The 26,673-nt window shown below is 37.0% G+C and overlaps 1 protein-coding gene across 6 annotated transcripts in view; it reads right to left on the bottom strand.

The window, feature by feature from the left end:
* APBA2 (amyloid beta precursor protein binding family A member 2) overlaps window positions 1-26,673 on the bottom strand; it is a 122,815-nt gene that overhangs the window by 34,585 nt on the left and 61,557 nt on the right. For all 6 annotated transcript variants that reach the window (XM_074881009.1, XM_074881011.1, XM_074881007.1 and 3 more), the window contains exon 2: window positions 7,986-8,992. In XM_074881009.1, coding sequence (XP_074737110.1) covers window positions 7,986-8,954 — 969 coding nt within the window. In that variant the 5' untranslated portion in view covers window positions 8,955-8,992. The remainder of the gene's footprint in view (window positions 1-7,985; window positions 8,993-26,673) is intronic.

The following is a 26,673-nucleotide window of genomic DNA, read 5'->3' as shown; positions in this document are numbered from 1 at the left end:
CAATGAGTTGGGGTCAATCACATCACCTCTACAAGGAACATAATAAATGTTTTCTACTTACTATTTGGTGTCTGTACATGAAGGCCAAATTTTTTTATCCCCAGTGTTTTGCCTATGTGTTTAGGAACCCCAGTCTAACTGGGCAGAATTTCAGATACAATGAATACTTCCATTTCTTTTATGCACATCTGTGCACACAATATGTTCCACCTCTGGCTGACTTATTAACACTTTTTTCTTAAAAATGTTGTGATGGGGAGGGGAGGGTGTCACTGCGAGCACTTCCTCCAAACAAAGCTGAGTGTAATATCACATTCTTGAGATCTTCTCAGCTTTGGAGTGTAGCACTCCCTGTGTCCCTTCAGCAGCAGCAGCACCACAAAATTCTAATTAAAATTAGAATTAGTCTAATTAGAAAATTGACTGCACATTAACACAGTGGTACAGCTATGTTAGAAGTCTCTTATCCTAGGATAAGATTCTGATAAGAGGACAGATTCTGCAAAGGAAAGATATTAAAACATTAAAATATTAAAGGTGTACTTTTGCCTCTGAGCAAGTACCGAGGCACTGTCCAGCATCATGTGAAGGAACCTGGGGCAGCAGAAAATGCCATCTGTAGGCCAAGAGGAAAATCAGACTCTACTTATTTGAGGACACTGAATCATCTATGCACATCTTGCTGAAATAAGTCTGCAGCTCTATCCATGCCCTGGCCAGCCCTGTCCTATGGCTAATTGTCAGGCCTGGGACCACCTGGGCCTCTCTCCGCCCACCAATCTTGCAGGGCCCCTCCCAGCCAACCAGACTCCCTTATAACTACCCCTTCTTGCAATATAGAGTCTCTCTTAGCTGGAAGTGAGGGCTGGTAATGATTGAGTTCTGCTGTTTCTTAACACTACTGGTTGGTTATTCATTCCAGTGTAAGCTGTTTAGATTTTCAGTCAAAAGCTCATCTCAGCAATACAGTCCCCCTCAAAGTTGGCACCTGTGATCCTGAATGCTGCTGTGGTGCTCAGTGCTGATGAAGCACTTTCCTGCTAGAGAACATTCTGCTAGAAGCCAGCAGGTTAGTCCCTTTCTTGTTTTGTTCAGAGGAATAGTTTGTCTGAGAGAGGAATGAAAGATTAGTTTTTTCAGAATTGTTAATCCTTCTTCTAAAGAGTTGGTAAGCAAGCACTGTGTGCAGCTCAAAGGTGTGGTAAGACTTTATTAATATGTTTAAACATTTGAATAATGAGGCTTAGGATCCATACCTGCCAATCTCTTTATTTCCAATACTGTTCAAATATTATGAAATAATGTGTTCAGAAACTAATGTACTGTGTATGTATTCTGTAACTTGTCTTGAGGACCACTAAGCTTCTTGGAAAAGAGATGTTTTGTGGTAGGTTGACTAGATTATTAAGGTACCTGTTGCACAAGTAAGCCAACAGATCTAATTGACTTTTCATCCAGGTTTGTTGTCTCTCTCTAGAACAAAGGTAAAGCAGATGGGTGTGTTATATTTGTCACTTAAGGACAAAACTTCAGTTTCTAGTTTCAACTTCTGTGATCTTCAGTTGGTTTCTCAGTTTATCATTGGGCCATGTGTTCTCCTGATATTTAAACACTACTGTGAAACACATAGAAACACATCAAGGTGCAACTGAAACATATTTTTTGAATCAAGAGATGGTAACCTAGTAACAAGTCTATTATGTCTATTAAGTACTATTCTTATTAAACTACATGACTGAAATAACTTCTCTTGTAAATGCTGGTGATGTGTAGTGGGAATGGCTTAATGTATCCCTACTGAGCTGCTGTATTAGTTATCGTGACATCAGTAACATGCTATTGTCAGTAGGAGCAATTTGACCCAGCAGGATACACTTACAAAGATATAATCCAAGTGGGGCAGTTCTTGACTAGCTGAAGGATTTCTGATTTTGATCACAGGAAAAAGAAGGCCAGACTTCACACTCTATTATATCACAAAGATTACATTACTTATGTGCTAATAATGTGGTGCTAGCACATGTCAGAAGTGAAGAGGAAAATATTTGTAGAAAGGAGCATTTCCAAGTAAGCAAGTTGAGTACAGAAATGGTGTTATGAAAACAGGAGTCAAAGTAAGTTTAGAAATGTAAGCATTCTACAAAAGAATTTCAATACTCTGTCTGATTTCAATAAACATTAAAACAATCACCAATTTATTTTTATCCTCTTAAAGAAATAAGAGGGTTTTTTTGTCCTTGCATGTATTTAAAATCGAGTTTCAGAGAAATAACTGTGTTGAATGGTACATTTTTATGTAGATGTAACTTGGACTGCATGCTGGCTTCTGCTTTAAATTTACCAGAGAAGATTGTTACTAATGCATCTTTAGGTAGGGGGAATTAATTTGGTGTCTCCTGATCTCCTGGTGTCAGGAGTTAATTGCTAAAAAGCTGGCTGACTCAGCCAACTAGCACAGAGAAACTGGTTTTGTTTGAGAATGTTTGGACTGTTTAGTACTCTTCAGTAAGTACTTGTTAAATTAGGGAACTGTCACTCAGTAATAGCTATTTAATATTTCTGCCCCATAGCTGCCTAGAATACATGGGAGAATGCAGCAAGCTTTTTAAAATACTCTTTATTTACAACCATTTGTGTTTTCCACAAATTCTATCAAATGAACCCCATAACACTCAGACTGAATTTCAGTAAGACATTCCTAAGATACAGGTTGTCTAAAATGTCTATTATTTTAGCTGCTTCAAACTGTTCTAAGGGCAAAATCTTTCACGGACAAAAGACTCCTGGATTTGGGCTCTTTGTAGCAAAAGAGCACTGTGCCCATGCCAAGAGAAGGTAATAAACCTCAAATATTTTTGTTAATACTGAGCTCTACTAGTACAGGCAAACAAAACACAGTAGCAGTACTGATGTGTGCAAAACTGTTGGAGAACAAACCGAGACAAAAAAGAAGACTAACATTTTCTTTCACAGATTTGTTGTTAGTGGTATTTTATCTGTCTCTGAATGTCCATGTTGAAAAAGTGTAAAGGCATAGCCTATATGAAAGTTGTGAAATGAGAATAACACTGCAGAAGCTTGTGGGGTCCCTACCCGATATGAGTGTATTTGGTTAGGTTCTCAAATGTATGCCAGTGGTATGAAAGTATGATTGAGAAATGAGAAGCAATAGGACTTGCATGTCACAGGCAGCATCATTAAAAAGTAGACTTCCCTCTGACATTCTCCTTCTTAATAGTGATAATGACAAATCCCTGTTTTTTCAAAAGGGTATAGGTGAAGGTAGGGTGTTGGTGCTGATAAAAACTTAATCTTTTATTATTGGTAAATAGATCTGTTTCAGTAGGGTAGGAGAGACTATGCATACTCAAGAGTTTGCCATCTGAAATCTAAGTAGAGACATGAAGAGCAAAGGGCTGATTAGATGGTCAGTGCTCAAAGTGTTGAGTCCCATAGTCATCTTTAGTCCCCACTCATCAGAAGTAGCTCTCAGGCCATGCCAATGCCAGTATTTCCTAAAAGTGTGACTCTAGTTGGGATGAAAAGAGTAAACTCTGCTACATATGAGGTTCCAGAGAAGAGCAATTATTTATCAGTCCCATTAGTGCAAAAGACATCTTCCATCAGTATTATTTCAGCTGCTGTCCAATGTTTTGTTAACTTTTTTATTGACTGTTTCTACCATTCTTTAATTATGCTACCTGACTGCACAGAGTTAGCATTAAGTTAGTACTAGTAAAATAATAGGCAATGCCATCATTCTCTGCAGATGTCTTATGTGTCTCAATAGGAGAAACCAAAGTTCCAAATGCTGTCAGGGAGCAGTTGGGTAGCCTCGGACTGCCCCATACCATACTGCTTCATGGGAAGGAAGCACGACAGAATATGCTACAGTGAACTGAGCTGGAGACAAGCTTTTTGTAGTTCAAGCTTTGGTTTAGACTAGGCCCTTGTTCATATTTTGTGCGGTAACAGCACTCATCTGCAACAGGAGACTACCCTCATTTTCCACCTAGTAAACCTGTTCCTAGGTTGATTATTAGTGTGCCAAGCCAATGATATTCTAGCTAAACTTGAAGCTATGCAAATATAATAACATTCCCAAAAGAAAAAAACTTCAAGTCAACAGCAACTACTTTTGCACAGGAATACCCTGTCAATCTAAAATTTCTGGTCATACTGTATGCTAGTATGAGTTGAATGAGCCATTTAGTTCCTCTTCCTTCTTACTGCGCCCAAAGATATACCCAAGTCAGTTAATTCATGTTCATTCTACAATAAAAACTGTGATAATTCAGGATTACATCAGTAGGGTGTCTGACCATATTTGACTTCTCTGCATGAAGCCAAAACATGTAAAATGATTTATAAGCAAACCAAAATTTCTTCGTGTGTCAGATACATTAGCAATTGGCTCAGTCTGAGATGACTAAGATGTCAAATGGGGGTGGGGGAAACTCCTAGCTTGAGGAAGTTGTTAAACTTGAGTTGTGTCATAAAATCCCCAAAATACTCAGTTTCAACTTCATAGATGTAGTGCCTTTCTTAAATAATGTAAGCATGGAAAACCTGCAAGAAATAAAAGTTGTGCTAAACAATGAGTTAGAGCCAATATACACTCTAAATGGATGACAGGTTTCCCTTAGGCTTGTCTAGTGCAAATCCTCTTCTGCACTTCCCTAGAGGTATTTACAAATAAAGGCTCATACAAGCAAGCCCATATATTCCCAAAGTTTTCAAGGGTGAGCATGTATATTTAAGACTGGAGACTGACCCATGCTGTAAGATGAGACGCTTACTTTGTTTTCCATTCTCTGTAGATTGTTGGCTCTTTCTTGAAGTGACCACTGCTCTCTGGTGATTAATTGCTGAAAGCAAACCTAGCAACTGGAACCTTTAAAATTGCATTAGTCTACTGGTTATTTAACATTTTGTAAGCAAGATAATTGCTAGCATTTATCATAGGCTAAGAATTAATAGTTATATATTTTTAAAGGTATGTAAAAATGTATTGTGTTAGTTATTGTTAACTAATCTGAAATTTTATGCAGCAATATTACCACCTATGGGAGGCAGGAAACGAGGAGAGGGGCAGAAACATGAAAAACTAAGGACAGCATAGTATGTGTATAAAACCACAAAATGCACATTCTTGTTTGCTTATTGTTTACAAAAACTCACATAGTACTTAAAAGTTTAACTTGGTTTAACTTAAAAGAATTCAAATCTACATTTACTTAAAGAATTGGTGCAAAAAAGTGTTCCATATGTGCAATACGTGTACTTCTGTGTCATCTTCTCACCATGATATTTTGGACTGTGTGATGCACACTTATAATAACTGAAATCTTCTAGAAAGATGACAAAACCAAGGATCCTCCAAGCAAATCTGCTGCAAACGATGTTTGGCATGCAAATCTACTGACACTGGCCTTGCATTGTTCTCCTTTCACTATGTAAGAATTTTAATTATTGTAATTAAAATAATGACTACCACAGTGCCACAACTGAGAGGCAGGTTCATTTAGACAGTGCGCTAATTGCATCCATCCCTTAGATATTTTATAGGAAACACTTAGAGAATTCAGTGCCCCAGAAGAAAAACAAAATTCTCTGTACTTTATCTAAAATATTTGAGGTCTAATATCTATGTTAAAGGTCCAGCTGCACCTCAATGTAAGGACATTTAAGGACCTATTCAGTATAAAACTCACTTTGTTAGAAATGGGTACTGTACTCTTGTTCTAATGCTCTCACAAATGAGCCTGATTTTTAGATAAATCTGTGGATAATGAGCAACCTGCAGTAGGTGAACAGAACAAAGCAAGATAAGACTAGTCTTGTTATGATAAACACATTCAAGAAATGCTTGCCAAAGATTATTTAACTTGCTTTTTAATCCTTTTATATCCCTGGAGGCTTGGGGTTGGGGAGGGGAGAATCTCCTTGTGTGTCCATTTGTGAGCCTCTGTATCTCCGTAAGAAATGTTGCTTCTCACCTTTATGCCTTGGAGGCCTATGTGCTTTTCAGTGAAGATGCCTACAGCAGCTTTGCTCTGTCTCCTTTCTTACAAATTAAATGCATGTCTTGTCATCCAGTTCGTTTATCCCTTCGTACCGAAATGGATACCTGTATCCCTGTGTCTCTACTTTCCTTTCTCTCTTCATAGTTGAAGGAATGAAATAGTGTATTGTTTAATGCTGTATCTGTTAGACAATAGTTTGTGGTTTTTATGAAGAGTGATTGTAGAAACTCAATGGCTACAGGCCAGCCAGTGGCTACCTATCACAGCAGCACTTCCTCCATTATCAAAAAGGATTAAGGCATTGGCCCAAGACTGACTGGAAATAACAATTAAAGCTCAGACAGGCAACTCAGAAATACTTAGGTCCCTTTGTTTATTTTCACACCAGTGGCAGTTATATCAATATTCTGGTGTTACAAAACCCCCAGTTGTTAGCAGTCTGGCAAGAATAATAAGGGTACAATGCAATTCAGCTCAACCTCTGCTAAATAAACTTTGAAAGAATACAAAAAGATGTTGAAATTAAAGTCTATTTTGAATTCTGTTTTGAATTAGTAATCATTCTGGGGAAAAACAACCCAACAATTTCTTATCCAAGCATACAGAAGAATTCACTAACTTTCGTATTCAAGAGCTCCACTTCTCTTTTTGTTCTGCAAATACTTTCAAAACTTACAAGCAGCAACACTCCCAGTAGCAGCTGCTAGTATACTGTGCCAGAAAGACCATTAGTCTAAAACATGCTAACTAGACTTCTCTGCTCCTAGCCAATACTAGGAAATATGAAAATATCCCCCTAAGATTTTTTTGTTCACAATTACAATAAAGGTCAACCTGTTTCATCAGCATATACTTAAACATATGTCCATTTGGAGGAATGGACATACTTTAATGTCTGTTTTTAATGGAATCATCTAGATAAAATTGCTTAACTGTGGGGCACTTAACTACAGAAAATCATAATATTTATAGATTTGATAAAGCTGAAAACAGGAAACTTACACCTCTGAAGTTTAATAAAGCATTTTAATTAAAGGTAAGGCAAAATAATTCACTTATTCTTACTAGTCCATCATCTAGGTACATGTTATGTTTTACCTCTTTTAGGTAGATCTCCATTCATTGTAGAAGGTAACTAATAATTCAGCTGCATATCACTTTAGAGATGCAAAGTCAAAGCTTTAAACTGACCTTAGAGCAAAGGGAATTAGGTATGTCCCTCTGTAAGGAAGTAAGCACATTCAATTTGAAACTTTAAAAAAAGAAGAAAACCTCACACCTCTTTTCCTCTAGAAAAGCTTGATCTTCATTTCCAGATTCTTTTTTTGGCACTCAACATTAGAACAAGAAAAGATCATGCATGGTTTAAATTAATATCTCCACCATTCTTGTGATAAAAAACTGCTTAATAGCATTTTTTGGTACAAGTAAGGCTCCTATTTCTTCCTTCTTGCCCAGGTCAAGATATGCCCACCTAGTACAAAAACACAGCAATATGCAGGCACTTCTTGTAGTTGTGTTTAATAAATGCAGTATCTAGCCTTGGCATATGTTCTATTGAAAACGAAATTAAAAGTAATGACCCACTAAGGCAATGGAACGGGAGACCTTAATGGAAAAAAACCTTCAAGTACTTGAATGCTGACCCCAGTTTTAAGTTATCTAGTGTGTCACTGCAGAATAAAAATAGTGTAAATAAACTAGTTTTGCCCCATGCATTAGAATACCTTGTTTTACTTAGAATTGTCTGTTCTCTGTGCAAAACCCCTTTTCTAGTTCTCTACCTAAATTGACTATGTTCAGCACCTTTTTCTAAACGTACAATGTGATTATGTAGCTGTGAATGCAATACAGAGTAAAAAAGTAAAAATACTGTTCTCTAATTCTATTTGTAATAAGTAACTAATGTAACATTTGCATAATGCCTCTGACAGTCTGGTTAAACAGAGAACCTCATACCTGCTCTTGCGGCCACTTCTGCCTGTCCTCTGGGGTTCTTGACTTTGCTTTAAAACCTCTAGGCACGTCTCCACTGTGCTTAGAGGCAGATGGGATATTCAGTGATTTTGGCCTCCCCTCATGCCTGTTAGCACTGTGAACAGCTTCTCCCTTTGAACAAGTCTCTTTATAGTCATGTGCCATGTTTTCAGTCCCAGTGTGCTCTGGACTCATTTCTGTTGTACTATTAATACTGCTCATGCTCATACTCATTTTAATTTCTGCTACAATCTGGTCAATGTCCTCTTCCTGCTCTTCCAACTCTGCATCCTCTTTTCTAGAATGATATGGTGATATTGCCTGTGAGTTTCCATTAGCCTCTGCTGGGTAATAGTCCGGATAGCCACCTTCACTCTGACAATACTGTATGTTTTCTTCTTGGTCTTGAATCTCCAAAGATGACACTTCATCCTCCAAAATCTGAACACCATTATCTTGACCTTCCTGCCACTCTTGACTGCCTGTCACCTCATTTTCATCTTGGTGCTGAATTTTACCTTCAGCCCATTCTTCTACAGCTTCCTGACATTCATCTGTTTCAACATGGTGTTCCTCATGGGGAGCATACTCCTCCCCATTGCAGTCCATTCCTTCCAGATAACTGTCATCCTCTGGACAGTATCTAATGTAGTATGTAATCCCCTCCTCTTCTTCTGGCAAACCTTCGTCATAGTCCTCCTCCTCAGAGGTGTTATTCACATAGTCAGAGCTGGAGTCACCATCTCCACTATGATCATTGCACTCATGTTCCACAGGTGTAGGACTGCCTTGTCTGACAGTTGCTAGTTCTGCCTCCTTCGCTGCATAATCTTCAATAGGAAGGTCACTTTCTTCATCTTCCGGCTCCCTGTTGTGAGATGAAGTAGGGCAAGCTCTCACTCTGTGATCCAGCATGCTGGCTGTAGTGCTTTGACGTTTCCTGTTTGCCATAGCCAACTCCTTATATGACAATCATTTCTAAGCAATTACTGTAGGGAAGATGAAAAAACACACATTCAGGAAAAGGTCATCAGTGATGTGAATAAGAAAAAAAACAATAGATTTATTTGGTAAAAAGGATGTGTTTGTAGATATTTAAACCAGATTCACAGACATAACTTTTAAAATGCTCATGTTATAGAACCATGAAACCAAAGTAATAACTTGCACACTGAAAGGAAGAGATAAAGAGAAGGTTTTACATTTATGCTAAATGTATTCTAGTGTGGGATCTCTTCTGTCAATTTGAAAGAGAATTAAACCTGAACCTTGAAATAAGTTTTCAATTTCTTTTCCTTGCCAGTAAGGGGTCATGCTTTGACTGCTATGCAGTAAACAGGAGCTCTTTTCAATTTTCAGCTTAGGCATTTCTTTGATGTGTACTGAAAGCATACATTCAGAATCTGACCTGCTCTTACCGAAACTAAAGGAAAATAATTCTGTTAACTTGGCAGTCACATAGGGTGCTAAAGGATCATGCACTGCTATTGAAAAAGTTCTTTTAAAAAAATCACTCACTGGTTTATTAACTCTTACTAGCTGGATGTCATTAAGTATCTCCCAGAGTTAAACCAAATATTGCTTTTAGAATAGACTATTTCAGTTGGAAGGGACCTACAAGCATCATCTAGTCCAATTGCCTGACCAAGTTAAAGCATGTTAAGGTCCTTGTCCAAATGCCTTTTAAACACTGACAGGCTGGGGGCATTGACCTCCTCTCTAGAAAGACTGTTCCAGTGTTTGACCACCCTCTTGGTAAAGAAATGCTTCCTAATGTCCAGTTTAAATCTACTCTGGTGCAGCTTTGAACCATTCCCACACCTCCTATCACTGGATACCAGGGAGAAGAGCTCAGTGCCTCCCTCTCCACCTCCCCTCCTCAGGAAGCTGTAGAGACCAATGAGGTTGCCCTCAGCCTCCTTTTCTCCAAACCAGACAAGCCCAAAGTCCTTAGCCGCCCCTCATAGGACGTTCCTTCAAGCCCTTTCACCAGCTTTGTTGTCCTCCTCTGGACACATAAAAGGACCTTCACATCGCTCTCAAATTGCAGGGTCCAGAACTGCACACAGTACTCCAGGTGAGGCTGCACCAGTGCTGAATACAGCAAGAGAATCGCTTCTTTTGACTGTCTGGTTTTACTGTGTTTGATGCACCCCAGGATGAGGTTTGCCCTCTTGACTGCCAGGGCACACTGTTGACTCATATTGAGCCTGCAGCCAACCAGCACCCGCAGATGTCTTTCTGCAGAGCTGCTTTCCAGCCACTCCTCCCAATTTATACTTGTGTCTGGGCATTATTCCATCCCAGGTACAGAATCTGGCTTTCAACTTGATAAGCTTCATCCCAGTAATCATAGCCCAATGCTCCAATCTATCTAGATCCCTCTGCAAGATTGTTTTTCAAACAATCTAATCCTAGGGAAAAAAATTACACATTTACAGTAAAAGCTCATTAATTCTTCACACTAAATACTTGTGCTACTTTAAATTACATATTTTTGTCTAAATACTGGATTCTAAATAAATAAGCAGAGAGATGAACTGTATCAAAAATAGTCAAAATAAAGAACACAGCTAATTATAGGCTTGACAACTGATCAGCTGTGTGTGATTTGGATGGGGGGAAACAGTGTACTTTCAGTATATATGTTTCCCTGTGTATTTTATTGTTGTATGCTTATGATAAGCTTGACCTGTGCAGTTACTTAATTAGGGTGAACTGAGCTCAGACACAGACTTCTGAAATGTACCACACAACTGCATGCTTGACTATAGGCATATAACAAAGGCATGTCAGCCAATGACATGATCATTTTGACATAACCAGTTTCTCAAGTCTTGTGTGTGCATATAGAGCACTAAAACTAGCATGGAGTTAGGGGATTAGAGGATATCTATATGGATATGAATTTCCTAAGTATTATTAATTTATCAAAAATATCCTGTCACTAACCTAAAGCCTCATAGATATCCCTGCTGAATTTCTGATATCACAAGGAAAACCCCAAACCTGCATTTGTGACAAATCCAGGAATCTCATGCATCTATGGATTAGTGTAATGGCACCACATGGCAAATCTAAGCTGTCCCTGAAACAGCAATTCTAGATTCTGGGATACAAAGCAGAGATGCATGTTAGTCACAGGAGGAGACATGAAAGGAACCCAGTTTGTGAAGCTCTCTTTAGTTATTGGTACCTTGCAGAATTAGTCTTGACAGAAAGCTTTGAAGTAAATAGTATATCTGAAGTGAAGTTTTAGATGAGAAAATCAAAGGAGAAGGCAAAACTTTCCCAGTGATTACTTGTACCTTCTCACCATCAGAAGAACTAGCAGACTTACAAGACTTTCTCAATATGATCTGTATGCCCACTATGATCCCTTTAATAAACCAGCTATCAATTCTTACTTTGGAGTCAATCATAAGAAACTCGGAACACCAAGCCATCTGCCCACTAGTGTAACCTCTGATTTAGTTAGCTTTACTTACTGCAAACTAAGGATCTTTCTATACTGTGATTGCAGAATAAGCAAAAATTATTTTACATTGAATTAAAATAACAGTCTAGTCACAACACTGCAATGCTCTGCACAGGCTGCAAAGTGCTGCCCACAAGCAAGATAAATTGTTTGTATGACCAGATCAGGAAGGGGTAAGCGCACTATACAAACATGTCTAAAACAAGTTAAGACGAAGTGCTACAAAAAAGATATTTTTGAATGGCAGTGAAAGAAAGAACTACAGACACCTTATCTGTCTTAAGTGAAAGTTATTTACCAAATATCTCTCTCAAGAAGAGAACAGATTAGTGTCTCTTAAGGAAAGAACTGTTCTCATCTGCAGTGGCCTCAGTCTACTAGTCATTGGAAATGTTCTCTGTATTAAGAAATACTTAGGGATGTACAGTGCAGTAGACCCTGCACACAAGTCACTACAGAGTAGCTGAAGATAAAGCAGCATAAAGCATGTAACGCAAGTACAGTTTGAAACTCCATGACTCAGATTTTCCTAAAGCATATGGAGATGAGAACCCTTTTTTTAGCCAAACAGTGTAAGGGAGTTTTTCTACCCACATCTGAGAATCTTCATTTAGTATCCAGGCCCTGAAACTGCCTTAAGTGATATCACTGCAGTGATACCCTTTTATAAATTCCAGTAGTTGAATGTTCATAGATATTACTTATCTGCAAGAAAATCTGCTGCATGCTAGATACTGTAGAGCAGTGTCTGTCACAGGAAGCCATTCATACCTACTCTGAAGAGCCAAAAGCCAGTGGCTAGACAGGGCATGAGCTGAGAAAGGGAGGGATGGCTGATGCATGGCAGCTACAACAGCTGTGGGGAAATTTCCAGGTTAGGGTCTCTGAGGCCTCTAAGAAAATGGTTAGCTGGGCAGCATTAATAACAGCAGGTGCAGTTCTCCCCTAATAGTGGCATGTGAAAGTGCAGCATATGCACTAGGGGAGGGAGTGTAAAGGAAGGACTTCAAATAAATAGTGGCAGACTAGAAACTTTTTAGAGCATAGGTGATGAGAGAAAGTAATTCCTCTCATGCATGTCTAGCACTGACATACTAGACATATTGACATAGGAAACTGGGTTTCACTTAATTCAGCTTGAGTGCTTCACCCCTGTATGCTGAAATTGTGGCACATATTCCCAACGGAAGTAAAATAAGCCTGATTTTTCAATAAGAGGCAAGGCTGATCTTAATGCTATGGAAACTGAAGTTGCAAAGCAATCTCTGCATAACAATTACAATTCTAGTTGGCCTCCTTACCTTTGCCATCTTCTCAGTCAGGCACTAGTTTTTTAGAAAACCAAGTACAGATCACATTAAAAAAGCAGAACTTATTATTCTCAGCCTCTGAATTGTAGACTGAATGTGCACTGATTATACCATCTTCAGCTATGAAATTTAACTTCAACTGTACTGGCACATCTGAATTACTAAATAGAGTTTTCAAACACAAGTCTGAGAATTGCTCTTTATGGACCTGCACATACATTTCTGTCAAGGAAACAGACAGCTATATTTTAACTCAAATATCAGAACATCCAAGGTTGCCTAGTTTTCTTCCACCACTTCAAAATATCTCTCAGGCTTCCTAGAAAAATACTTTAGTCTTACATTAGGTTTAGCATAACCTGAATCTTTTAAAACCTAAAATCATTCTAGGCTTTTTCTAAGTTGTCTCATGTCACACAGCAAAGTGCTAGTTCCTGAAGGCCAGAGGTCCAAACTCTTCCATCTTCTCATCTACAGAGATATTAGTTTATCTATGTGGATGCCAATTAACTGAACCCAATGTATTCAGATTTTAAAAGAACAAAACCAGAACTTGGATGCTTTTTGAGAAATGCAATAGATAAGAAATTTTTACTATACATTCTGCTATCCAGTCTACTGTGCAGAAGCCTTCAGAGTCACCTACTGCAGGGATTAATACTTTTCCTAATTTTTTCAATAAATCTATGGTGTTAGAAGGTTACATAGCTAATATTCACATATTGTTTACTAAGAATGCTCTTGAAATTGGAGAAAATACTGGACTTATGTCTAACACTACTCCAATGTCCTCTGAAGGATAGTAGTAATGATTTTCTGGATCCAGAGGCACTGTATAATAAAGGCTTCAACTGAGTCAACAGGTCACTTCCTCTGCTTGGTGTAAGACTTCCTCCTCCTTCTGATATCTCAGCTCCCTCCTTGATAGTGGAGAGTTAGGTCAAACTTCTGTATCCATTCAAGTGCAATTTTCAACTTCTGACTGGGGGGGAAGAAAAGCGCTCCTGAGAACATGGGGGGTCAGTTCTGTATCCTCCTTTACTCTCCTCAGGATTCAGCAATTTTACCTTGCTGAGACAAGCAAATGCTGACTTGTGTTGTGCAATTGTTGTGCACTGATCAGTGATTAAGGGGCCAAGTTAAATAGGGTTCTCAATAAAAATGTTTTGCTTTCAATAATGGTTTTGCTTTATTCTTAAGTTCCCCTGCCTCAGCTCAATGTTGAGAGGAAAAGAAATCAATCTCCAGAAAACATATGCTGTATTTCTATGTGGCAGTAAAAAGGAGTATGCATAGGGGAACCAATCTCTTCTGCTCCTAGAAACAGGACCACAGGCTTACAGCTGGAATTTATTCTAATCAGTGCTCATTATAGAGTCATTAGCTTTCTCTTGAAATCGTTGCATCTAATCCCAGACAGCTGCAGAGAGGGTTTATGGAAATTAACACTTCTACATCTTTTCACCTGTGTAGAAAGATACCTTCACTACTTTCTTCCCATGGAGAGAGACCAATTAAATTAGCATTAAAAATGGGAAATGGTACACAATTGTAAACACGGTGACAAAGTGAAATACCCAGTATAATATTCCTGGCTGTGTTTAAAGAACTGCTTTACATATGTACTTGATTCACAAGCTGAATAACATTCTAGTGGGAGCAAAACAAGCTCTCTGACAGTTTTTCATTTAACATGCATAGTGATCCGAGGGGATTGTGGATTGAGAGGGTTGTTAGCTTCTTTTGTCAACAAACATACTATTGCATGCTTATCTACAGCCAAATGATCTTTTGAGCCCTGCTTTTGCAACCTATAGGTGAACCTAAGAGTTTTACTCAATTTGATATACTTTATTTTGCAAGGCCTCTTTCCTGTGCTTACTCCTCCTCAGGTTTCTTTCTTCATCTACTTCTCAGTCTTCTCTCTCACACTTCAAAAATCTGTACCTTCTGTCAGCTTTGACAAAATTCCCACGCAAGTTTTGCTTCTCTGAAATCGTTCAATACCTCCTATTTTCCCCAAATATCCAGTATGATCTAGCTGCTATTAAATTGGTTCTAAAAAGATGTAACTCTCTACCCTTTACAAGTCATCTTCAGATGTAAGTGGAACATAAGCATTGCAACACAATTTACCATCAGGCTAGATTATAGCACATATGGCCTACAGGCTTGCTTTTCTGCCGCTGAGCTCTTTTTTCAATGCACTGTTGACTTAAGCTGTTCCAGATGCTAGCCCTATACATTCATAATCTATAAATGCTGAAAAAAAAAAAAAACCCAAACAAAAACACAACCCTTTCAACACAGACATATGTTTAGAACTGCTATATTTATCAAGTTACTTGGTACAATAGTAACTGAGCTAATAGTATTTTTCAACAGAACTGCATCAGAAAATTCACGGTTGCATGACTTTACACTAATTACACCAGTCTCTTTTCCAATAAGCAGATAAGTTGAAGTGCAAAAAAATCTAGCATCACAACAATTTTAATATCAAACTAATAGTATTTCTCAGTAGGCTTTCATTACAGAAGACTTAATAGACTCCCATCTGCTAAGTCAACCAAGATGAATTGTGACTGATCCTAGACTGGAAACTAGAATTTTTAGTAAGTAGATGACAGAACAAGAGCCTGCCATGACTATGTCAGATTCTGCAGTCATTTGATTCCAAACTGCATTAACTTCATGTTCATTTTGCAGTAGATCTGACTCTACAGACCATGAGAATTCACCATGCAGAGTGCACACTAAACTGCAACCTCTTTTAAAAGCAGGTATAAATGGGATCAGGAACCCTGATCCACCTGTGTAACTCCCTGCAGACTAAGCATGTGGACACTGATTTCAGAAGGAGCACAGTATCTCTAATAAAGGAAAGGTAGATGGGCATATAGCAATTTGAGGACTGGGGATGTTGGTCCCCCATACACAGAATGAGCCTGTGTAACACTGATCTTCTAGCATCTGTATATGGAAACAATAAGACTGTGTCCTACAATCAGAACAACCACAATGTAATTAAATTAGGATCATGTTGTGCCATGCTGAGTAGCACCTCAATTTTATTAAAACTGAGAAGTGTTTCTCTGAGTAAGGCTGGCACTGCCTGACACTACTTATTAGCCAGGCCTCTAAAACCTTTGAATTTAAAAGAAAAAAAACTCTACAAAACCATAAACTGTTATTTCAGGGAGGGGAAAGACCTAGAACAGAAGTTTCAGTTCTTTGTTAGGGCATAAGCAGAGTTGGTAGTTTTATATGTCTGGGATATTCGATCTGAATGTGCAGTAAATACATGCAGTATAGTCAAATGCATGCATGTCTTTTGCTCAATGTATGCTCAGCAGGTCCCCAAATGCCTGTTTCTCTGGGATTTTTGTGACCATATGATTTACGGGTGCTGTTTGAACCTGCAAGTCTTAGAGATGGCCCATTTCCTCAGCCCAAAAAAACCCCAACCTTTTTGGAGAGGGGAAAAAAAACATCACCAAAACCACCTGAGAAATCCAGACATGTGGTAGGGCTAAGCTCTAGTCTCTGTGACTTGATGTCTCACTTAGAGTTAGTTTGTTATTTATAAACCAATGAAATGGCTTCATTCACCTGTTTGAAAATAATACTGTAAATATTTTCAAGTAAGGAACTGTCTGAGTATAAAAATTATTCATTTTTAGCAGCTTAGATTGATTTTTCTACTATGAAACTTGAGATTGAAGATGGGACAGAGGTCTAATGTTTGTTTCTATACAGAACTCCAAACTGAGCACCAACAGCCTAAGCCAGCAGTTAAGTTAGTCTTGTGAATGCCACTTCTGCCTTTTATGGTGTATGCTAGCTATCCTCCCTTGGAAAGCTTTCTACATGCTTTATTAAAACTCTTTCTGAATACAACAAGTATTTAAGTAAGCCACACTAATGCAACTTTGCAGGCATATGTCACTGTTCAACAGTGCTATTGACACAATTTTAAAAAAATCAGGCAAACTCAAAGAGAATTAGGGAGGACTCTGAATTTATGGGAAGCATATTTCTTTTGATGAGTTATCATGCAAAACAATACATTTGATTAAATTTTTTTAAGTTACTAAGATGACTTTTTGCAGAAAAGCCTAACTGAAAATATTCAGAAGCCATTTAGAAAATAAACTTCAATAAATAGATAGCATGTATGAATGAACCTGAAGTGTTTTGTCAGTGCTGTTGACAATTTAGAACATTTCCAGGAGGTTTAAAGCTTAACTAGATGTGAATTTCCAGTTTCTGTTGACTCTTGCTAAATGCCCTAAACAATCCTTTCTATTTCTTCAAGAGAATTTTCATCCCAACCCACAACAGGAATGAGAGGGCTAACAGAAGCCAAACAAGTCTTAAATGAGTACTTCTGGTATTTATTTTAAGATATTTCTACTCTCACATACATGACCTCTTCTAGATAGTGGTCTAAAAATAAGAGTTGCAGACAGAAAATGTGGATAGAATTAACAGCAACTTGTTTAGCAAACTTCACATTTTCCATCTTTTTACTTCATTTAAAATAAAACCCAGCAAACTTCAAATAAGATACATTTTAAAGCTCCGTTGCTTGCAGCAAGCAATGCTGCATTAGAAATGCATTTTGTCCTGTGAAATTCCACTCAAAATTACCCTATTTTCATCTGACTCCTTTTCTTTTCCACGAGTGCCCTTAGCAAATGTTGACAGTCTGTCAAAAAAAATTTACCAAGTCAACACTGTAGTTAGATGCCGTTCAATATTTTTTTGCTTAGCCTCTTCTATCAAGACCCAGTTTCCTACCTCCCTGCTGGGCAGATGTAAGGCTGAGGCTCCCTCAAGTCCAAAGCAAGGTACTTTACACCCTCTGAATAGATAAGGCAGAAAACCACCAAACAAATCCTTTAAAAAAAGAGATGGTTTATACTCCCCCAGTGCCTCTAGCTCATACAGTAACTGCTGTCAGTTTGGCAGCTCAACTGCAGTGGCTAAGTGGCAGTGCTGAGAGCAGCTGGGGTTCATACAACACTGACCATGTGTCCAGCTGTACACAGTCCCTTGTTTTCAGTAAGGACAAAAATAAAGTACAAAGTTGCAACTTAAAAATATCCACAAAAGTTATTTGAATTTGTGAATTGTAGCAGCAACATGCTAAGTTCCAGATTCATGATCTTCCTTTTAATCTGAACTCGTCACCCTCTCACAGTGTAGATATGTTTTATAATTTTATGATTGCATATTATTTTTTATCACCTGCCTTCTGCTTTGTTCAAAGCACAGCCGCGAGAGTCCAGGAGGAAGAGCAGCTAAAGGCAACTATAAATTTGGTGCTATTTAGTGTTTCAGAACTTCAATTTATCATCTAACTATTATTTTAATATGCTTAACATAATCAAAACATAGAATTAGAAAACAGCAAGAGATTTGCATGGGAAGCACAGAGAAAGAATGATTTTTAAAGAAATGAGGGAAATGTGTGTGGGAAGTGAAAATGAGCAGCATCTAAAAATAGATAGCATTAAAATACATGACTTGCTAGTTATCTCAAGAGTAGCCACTAGGGTCTTCCTGTGTAGCTAAGGAAAAAACAGAATTCTCTTATCATTCACTTCTACTCAACTGTGTCTACCGTTAATCTGAGGTAGTCACAAAAGATATTAATTTGGGAAAAAAATAAAAAACACTGAACAGGCAAACAGGAAAGAAAATTATATATCCATTATTACTCACCATTATGCTTATTTTATTAGTTTAACCACTGACAGTAGAGTGAGGAATTGAAGTTCTGAGATAACAAATGCATGTTTCTGTATGTTGGGGTTATTCCAGTTGCAGTCTTGCAGAAATTCTGCTTAAAGCTATAAGAGCTGCAGTATACTAGATACCTCAACAGCCTAGGATTTCCAAAATACACATCCCTGTATCTACAGGCAATGCTTTTAAAATGGAGCAGATTGTCCTGAGTTACTACCTTGCTATAACAAAAATTTGTCAGCAAGCAGGTTGCATTCTGAGTAGAATATGAAATAGCTATGCATTTATTGAAGAAATGAATAGCATATACTGACCAGTTGTATCACACCTCCTCACCCTGAAACCAAAGAGAAACAATAGATAATTTGCAATGGAATGTCTTTTGCTCCTGTTAAACCACATCAACATGATCCCTCAGTATATTTGAAATGTTTCATTCCCTCACATGAAAATGAAATCTTTACAATTACTTTTCTATAGGTCAGATAACTTTCCTTTCATGCTATTCACCAAATGACATCAAGAGGTTTCTGAGATGACTTAATTGTTTTTCATCTTTTTAAAAGACTGTACATTCTGAACTGTGTTCTTGCATTTCTTTCCATGGTATATATTTGCTCTGTTTGGTTTTATATAATAAGCCTTTAAAATGCAATAATTACGTTATAAATGGCATTCTGTAAGTGCTTTATAATTAGAACCCACCAACAGAAATTAAAAGTAGAACAGAGACAAAGATATGATAAAGACAGCGTAAAATCCTATGGGATTGAAGAAATGGTATTTTTGAATGTACATCCCAACTGAATGTAGCTTTTACAATTAAAAAGATCAGCTATTTCCTGCTGAAGCAATAAAAATACGTGTAATCGCATATTTAATTATCATTTATTGTTGATGTGGCTTAATCGTTCTTTAGGGTTTAATTCCAAAGCTCAAAGAGGGATACTAAACCTGTAATGCCACATCCATATAGTTACTTGAGTCAAGATTTTAGGACTAGTATCAGTTTTGTAGTGTTACGCCTGCTGTACAGAAAAACCCACCAGAAATATAACCTCACTACAGATATCTTAAACTGGGGGAGGGACAGAAGCAGAATATTTTTATTCAACAGAATAAGATGAGCCTCCAAAATTAAGGCAATGAGATTGTATGGCCTGTTCTTGTGGTTGTCCTGCTCCAAGAGATCAGTTTTAAATAATGCAAAGTATCCCTTGTGTTTCACCTGAACACAAATGCTCCATTGATAGCTATGCAGAGGCTTCAACTTCAAAATTAATTTCATAATAAATATAAATTTTTGTATTATCTTACGATTAGCGTATTTCCTAATTCACTGGAATAAGGGACAAGTATAGGATGTGCAGGAATAAGGGAAAAATAAAGTATATATTAACATTATAATGCATAAAGCATATATGCCGATTCAATTATAACACATTCTGGCCACTGTGAGACAACTTGCAGTCTACCAGAGCTCTGGTAGAATTTTTAGGCTGTCCTAGAATGGATTATACAAAGTTGTAAAATACTTTGCAGAGTACATTTCTGCTGACTGTGGAAGCTACTCAGAAGTCTGGCAATCTTTCTACCTCCTGCTAATTTGTATGCCTTGTATGTTCATCTTGTAATTTCCTGGGTAATATTTTTATCTCAATAGCAAGGTCAGTTTCCATACCGACTTAGCACTAAATTATAACAGATTGGTATAAGCATAACATGAGCCAGTGCTAATGTAACTATGGGAAGCCACGTGGCTGAAATTCAAACAAGACAAAACAGACACTGAACTTGGAGGCAGCTGTATTTTGTCTGTGGGAAAACTACTGAGGTCAGAAGGGCCAGTTGTACAAATCCATACTAACAGAATCTGGCCTCACACAACTGACATGCAAAAGCATCATCTACTGCAATTTTTTCAACTCTTAAGTCTAACACTGTACTTTCTGTCAATAGTGTCAAATGTTTAATAGAAAACAGCGACCAGAACTAAATATCCTTCTTCCTATCTCTACATACTGGTATATTTTTGAAAAGATTGTTCACTGGAAAACTTACCCATTTGGCCCCTAATGTAGATTTAACTACTACTTCAGTAATGAAACCAGATGATGCCACCTAAAATGTCTGTTAATATATGGAATTCTTCCTTTGTGTCTACAATTCAGTGTTTTGAAATGGATTGAACAATGACTGGAAGGTGTACTGTGCAGTCAGAAATATTGTACAAGGGTGAGACAAAATTTATTTTGGCTAGAACATGGAAAAAATGTTAATCCACCACAGCAAATTCCTAGAAGAGCCTTTTAAGCCATCGAACCTATACAGTGACTAGTGACTTGGGGGTACAGGCAAACGGTGAGAAAGGATTTGGGGACTTCCTCAAAGGTGAGGGATTAGCACTTTTGAAAAGATCTGTAAAATCCAAATTTCCATGTTGTTAGAGAAAAAAAAATACATATTGCAAAAAGGTCTTCACAGTAAGAAGCAACATAAAATCTGTTGGTTCCACGAGATTCTCTTCCACAAGAATACAAAGCTAAGTTTTTGACTGTTGCTTTTTAGTAGAAAACTCCCTCTTGTTGTGGTGCAAGCTACACAGACTGACTGCTCTCTAAAATCTGGTAATCTGAGATATTTCTTGAACTGAGTTCTAGACTCCTGATCATACTAAACTAGACCTGAGATTAGTTGGCTACAATTAAAACATGTTTTACTGAACCAGACATGCAGTGAGAAAGAAAAGTGGTTATATTAAAGCCGTTAGAGCAAGCTTTGCACTCTGTTGCTATCACACAGATATAAAAGAACTCCATGGGTGTTAGCTAAATAGATTTACACGCATGCAAGAATAATTTTAGCTCATCGCAATTTAGAAAGTTTTAATTTTGGCAACTGGGTGTCAGACACCCAGTTTAATGGTCCCATTTTCTTCAGGTGGAAATAAGGCTTCCCTAAGAGGTCATACATGTTATACTTATATATTCATTGTGTATCTCTTATATACATGGGTATAAATAGTAAATTTATACTTTTATCTCCTTCAGTCCCTGCTTCCACTAGGAAAAAGACTAGGAATCTCTCTAGAAAAGTTATGGGGCTATTCTAATCTTGAAATTATTTGGAAATATGAGTTAGTTCATCAGAGAAATTGGTATTTTTCTGGTTTTGAGGAATGCTAAGACAGTAATACCCCAACCAGTCAGTGAGACTACAGGCCCCCACACCAAATGATATTCCCAATAAGATCTCAGCATAATAGTGATCCAATTCCTGTCATTCTTTGTGTCCATATTCTTTTCTTCAAAAACTGTGATCTTGCCATTTAAACATGACCATTTAAGTACTTTGAGTATTTATATAACAGAATACATTTATCTGCTAACAATATCTATAAGGTAGTTTTAGTTAGTTCAACCTCATCATTAAATATACATAATAAAAATGTTCCATTTGGTCACATCCTGTTCTACCTGAAATACAGCAACCACATATATTCCTGGAATTTGTGAATCTGAATTTTTTTTCTTTACAGATTTTTCTAAAACTATGGTTATTTAAAAATAAACTCTTCAGAGTTGATGCAAAGATCTTAAAAGCACTGTGGCAACACTTTATATCTTCAATAGACGCATGGCTTTTGAGAGCTGTTAGAGGTTGCATATATATTTCCATGCACATAAGAAAGCACGTCAGACTTCATGTATGTGAACTACACTTTAATAAAATATAGCACTCTTACCAATACAACTGTATTCCACTCCATTTATTCCTTGAGAAAATGTTGTGGTTTTGCTGAACAACTACTGCTAACTCTCATTCTGGCTCAATTTCATTTACAGAGAGGCTACTTTATTGTTACTTTAATATTATAAAAGTATGCTTTTAATATGCCTTTAACTTTTTTGCTTTTATTGCCATCAACTTTCTTTGAAATAAATGTCCTTAGAAAACTCCATTTTTTAGTGTATCCTTTCATGCAAAAAGATGATGTCCTATTAAAGAAAAATAGGAAAAAAAATGGGGCCATTTTAGCATGCCATTATTTTAAAATTATATGTCCTTTTGCCATTGAGAAGGAATATAAACTCTTAAAACTTGATACTTATTTTAAAATATATGGTGCTCAATCAATTAACGTTTTAGAACTTACTTGATTAGCATTTTATGCTTTAGTTTACAGTTATTTTTAAAATAGCTTTCTTTTCATGAATACTAATTTCAGGTTATAGCAGAGATAAATAAAATATACTATTTGAATAATAATGTAGAAGGGAATAGAAGGACAGCATAGGTCACTCTAAATGACACCTGGAAATTCAGCAAAACGTTTCATACTGTGCCATTTAAGAACAATAAGGCAAAGATTCTTGACCTTACTGCAGGAGCATCCATTCAATGAATGGTTAGATGGCTGGAGGGGAAGGTGCTTAGAATATTGAGACTGTCAATTTACAACAGCTGTGGAGGTTGGTCATTGGAAAGGCCTCATTTGTAAAAGAACATGGAGATGCTTAACTTTCTAATAACTCAGGGTTTAACTATCAGGTTAGCAGTTCACACCCAAACATTTATGCTGAAATTTTACAGCTTCTTGATTCTCAGTGTATAATAACTCTTCAAAAAGACTTCTTTTTATCACTATTGACCTTGAAGTCCTGTGAATGGTGTCATGGGTGTTCCCTTAACATTATCATAGGAAAAAATGAAATTTTCTTTAAAAGGTTACAGGAAAGGATTGACAGCATAATTTTAATGAGTCAAACCAACAGAAATTAGATTTGCAAGCATTAACAATTGCCACATTTTCCATAAGCAGTATCTACTAAGACATAACAATTAGGTACTGCTAGTAGTCTACAGACTTTTAGCTATTCTTCCAACTGGCTAGCTGGAAAGAGAGAGCTCTGGTCGAAAATTAACCATGGTCCAAAAAGTATAAGATGGTTTATTACAAGGCGGTTTATTCACATTTTGTTTTTTAAAGTCTCACCCCCAAAAAAGAGGAAGAGATACAGGATTCCTTTTAGGAGCTTATTGTATTCAGACCATTTTCCTGGTGGAAATACAGTCAAGAATAGATACCGCTATTATTTGCAGTGAACCTACAGAACAGTAGTCTGGAAATTGTATGAAGTTCTTCCCAGTGATGAAACTTCTCAAATCTTGCTGGAAGCCATTAACACCCTCCTTATTCAATTAGCCTAAGAGGACCAGGTTGCATTTTTCTCCTGTTAGCAGAATATTTTCTTTTTCAAACTCATACAAATACTTGCGCTCTGGCAGATTTAGTAAATAAATTTTAAAAAAATTTGAAATAATAAAATAAGGGTAAAGACTATTGTGTTAATTCTTTTCCAGATAAAATAGTCTGCCTTTGTTAAGCAGAGTTAGCAAATTGCAAGGTTAAATTATGAGACATTTTACAAAATAAAGATTTAATAAAATAGTAAATGATAAAGATAATCAGACGTTTTGTTAGCAGTGAATTATGTCATGGGATTTTGCATTTCCAACCTTTGAAAAAATATCTGTAGCTTGCAGATGGCTGTGTTTCAGGCACCCTCCTCCATAGTGGATGATCACCTCATTTGAAAAGCAAGATTAGAAAGATTTTTCCCTCTGTCTCTAAGGCATAAATTGCACATCAGTAAAATCCTCTCCAATTTATAACAACTGGTTAGAAGATAAATACTTTGTCACTCACTTTAGCAGATACTTGAAACCTTTATACCCACCAGCTTTTCCATCAGATGTCAGCAGAAAATTTGTATATACATATTATGAAAATAAGACCTTTCCTCCTAAATATGTATTTTGAATGTAAAACTATTTAGAAGTGCTCCAAATAATACTGTTATAGCTCAATAGGTTTACACATAGTTATTGAAAACAAAGCACCGACCACAATGCTTCAAACTATTAATGCAGTGACCTGACATACATACTGCTGTGCTAGATGCTATGTGAGCACATGAAGGATGTGTACTCTGCAACTTAAATGGATATTGACAAATGAATTATTGTTACCTTCTGTAGTCTGCTCTCCATTCCCTATGGCTATGGGGACTAGGATGTGCTGCATAAAGGAAAAACAAATGATACTTTGGCATCTGTACTTGAATTGATTTCTACTAAGTCATTGCAGGTCCTGCAGGGCCACCTCTAAGGCCAACTTATTAAATACCACACTCATTGCTTTCAAGCAGGCTCAAGAAACAGCATGCATACTGGACCTCAGTTCGTATATCTGGCAGAATTAAGCCTCGTATCTCTGTGTATTGCACAGCTTACCTGAAAGGCTATTTCAGCCCTTGTACAGCAAAGTATGTACACAGTCATTTAATTCTGAGAATGGGAGTTAGTTCATCAGCATGTAAGACCCATATCCTTATAATATGGAGCTGCCTGATTGCAGAAATGCACACTTACCATCCATTGAAGACCTAGACTAAAGTACCCAAAGTATGTGAACTGGTCCTATATTTCCTGGTTCCCAAATTAGCACCATAGCCACAAACAACTTCTATTAAGTTACAAGCAGTAAGTTGGAAAACATAACTAAATATAACATCTAAAAATGCAGACCAGACTTAACCTTATGGGAGACAGAGCATACTCTGTGAACAAGACCCAGCTTGAAATGTCTCTTAGGTAAAACAGAATAAACTTGTATCTTTCTCTTGTGCAAGAAGTCTCACCTATCTCAGAGATTTGTTTAGTCTCTTTTAAAAATGAAGAACTTGATAGCAATCCTGTCTTTCCTCCAAAAAAAAAAAAAAAAAAAGTCCTAAGGAAAAAGCAATTTTAAAAAAGTCCCAAACTTATAGAAATGGGGAGACAGTTCTGGTGAAGTCTCATTAGTTATTCTTCTGTTCTTATCTTCCCTAAGCATCTGCTTTTGGCCATTCTGGGAGATGGGGTACTGAGCCTAGTGATTTTTCCTCTAAGCCAGCACAACATGTTACTTATGTCAAACTCTGCCATTGAATAGCTGTAAGATAGTCCTACCCTTTCAGATAAGTTAAGGTGATATATGTGGAGGGATGTATTAGTCTATTCACACAAATTCAGTAATAATTACTAGGACTATTTTAAAAATCAATTATTTATGTAAATTTGAATTTTGATTAATATAAAATTAAAGTTCATATGCATCAGTTTTCCAAACATTTAGGTCAAAATTCGTTCTTTTAATCAACACTACAGAGAATCTGATCTCTTATCTGCAGAGATCCGCAATTTAGATTAAAGAGGATTTCGTCCACAGAGGAGAGTTAATTATCACTCAAAATAGTCATTAAAATTCAAAAAAGCCAAATACAAAACCCATCACTGTTGTAATTAGGACATTCCAAAGCCGATGCATAAACTCATCTCATATATCAGAAGGTCAAATTATTTGGATGAAAATTAGTAATCAAAGACAAAATTATTAACCTGAGGCACTTCTGAGCAAGGAAGTGCTCCACAAAATTCTGGTATCTCTAAAGAGAGATGAAGTAGGTGTTTACAGAGTCAAGCTGCTGAAAGTAGTCTTTCTGAAATTCAAATTTTTTTTTACAACCTAAAAATAACGTGCTTTCTACAACATTAATATCTTATGAGAAACACATTGAACGCAGTGTTGCACTTCAATCACAGGTTACTATGGAATTTAGATACTGAGTATTAAGACCCTACAGAAGTTAAATGTCAGCTATAGCAATTCTTTGTTATTGCTCAGTCAAGCACAATGTAGATCTTTATACTGATTCAGGACTTCATGCCCTTTTTCATAAGCAGTGTTTCTTTAACATGCCTTCTCTCCAAGAAAAATTCAAGCAAGGAAAAATAAAATGCTTCTCAGCGAGAAGTCCTGCATCTACTACCATAGTTATAGGTAAAATGTCACTTCCTTATTAACTATGATTGACTATATAACCAGAAAAATAAGCAGGCTTAATTTTTTATTAAAAACAAACAAACTTTTTGAGAGATTCATAGCAGTATGAATCTCTTAAATCATAGCATATTCATTTGCTAGCTTCCAGATACCCAGTTTCATGTCTGCATTAATCTCATCAGTATGTAGGAGTACTGAGAAACCTTCAAAGACAGTTTCTGGAGAAAAGCTAATGACTGT

This window comes from Strix uralensis, chromosome 11 (genome assembly GCF_047716275.1).
Source record: "Strix uralensis isolate ZFMK-TIS-50842 chromosome 11, bStrUra1, whole genome shotgun sequence".
Taxonomy (NCBI): Eukaryota; Metazoa; Chordata; class Aves; order Strigiformes; family Strigidae; genus Strix; species Strix uralensis.
Note: the sequence above shows the minus strand (reverse complement) of the source record. Positions and strands in the feature narration are given on the sequence as shown.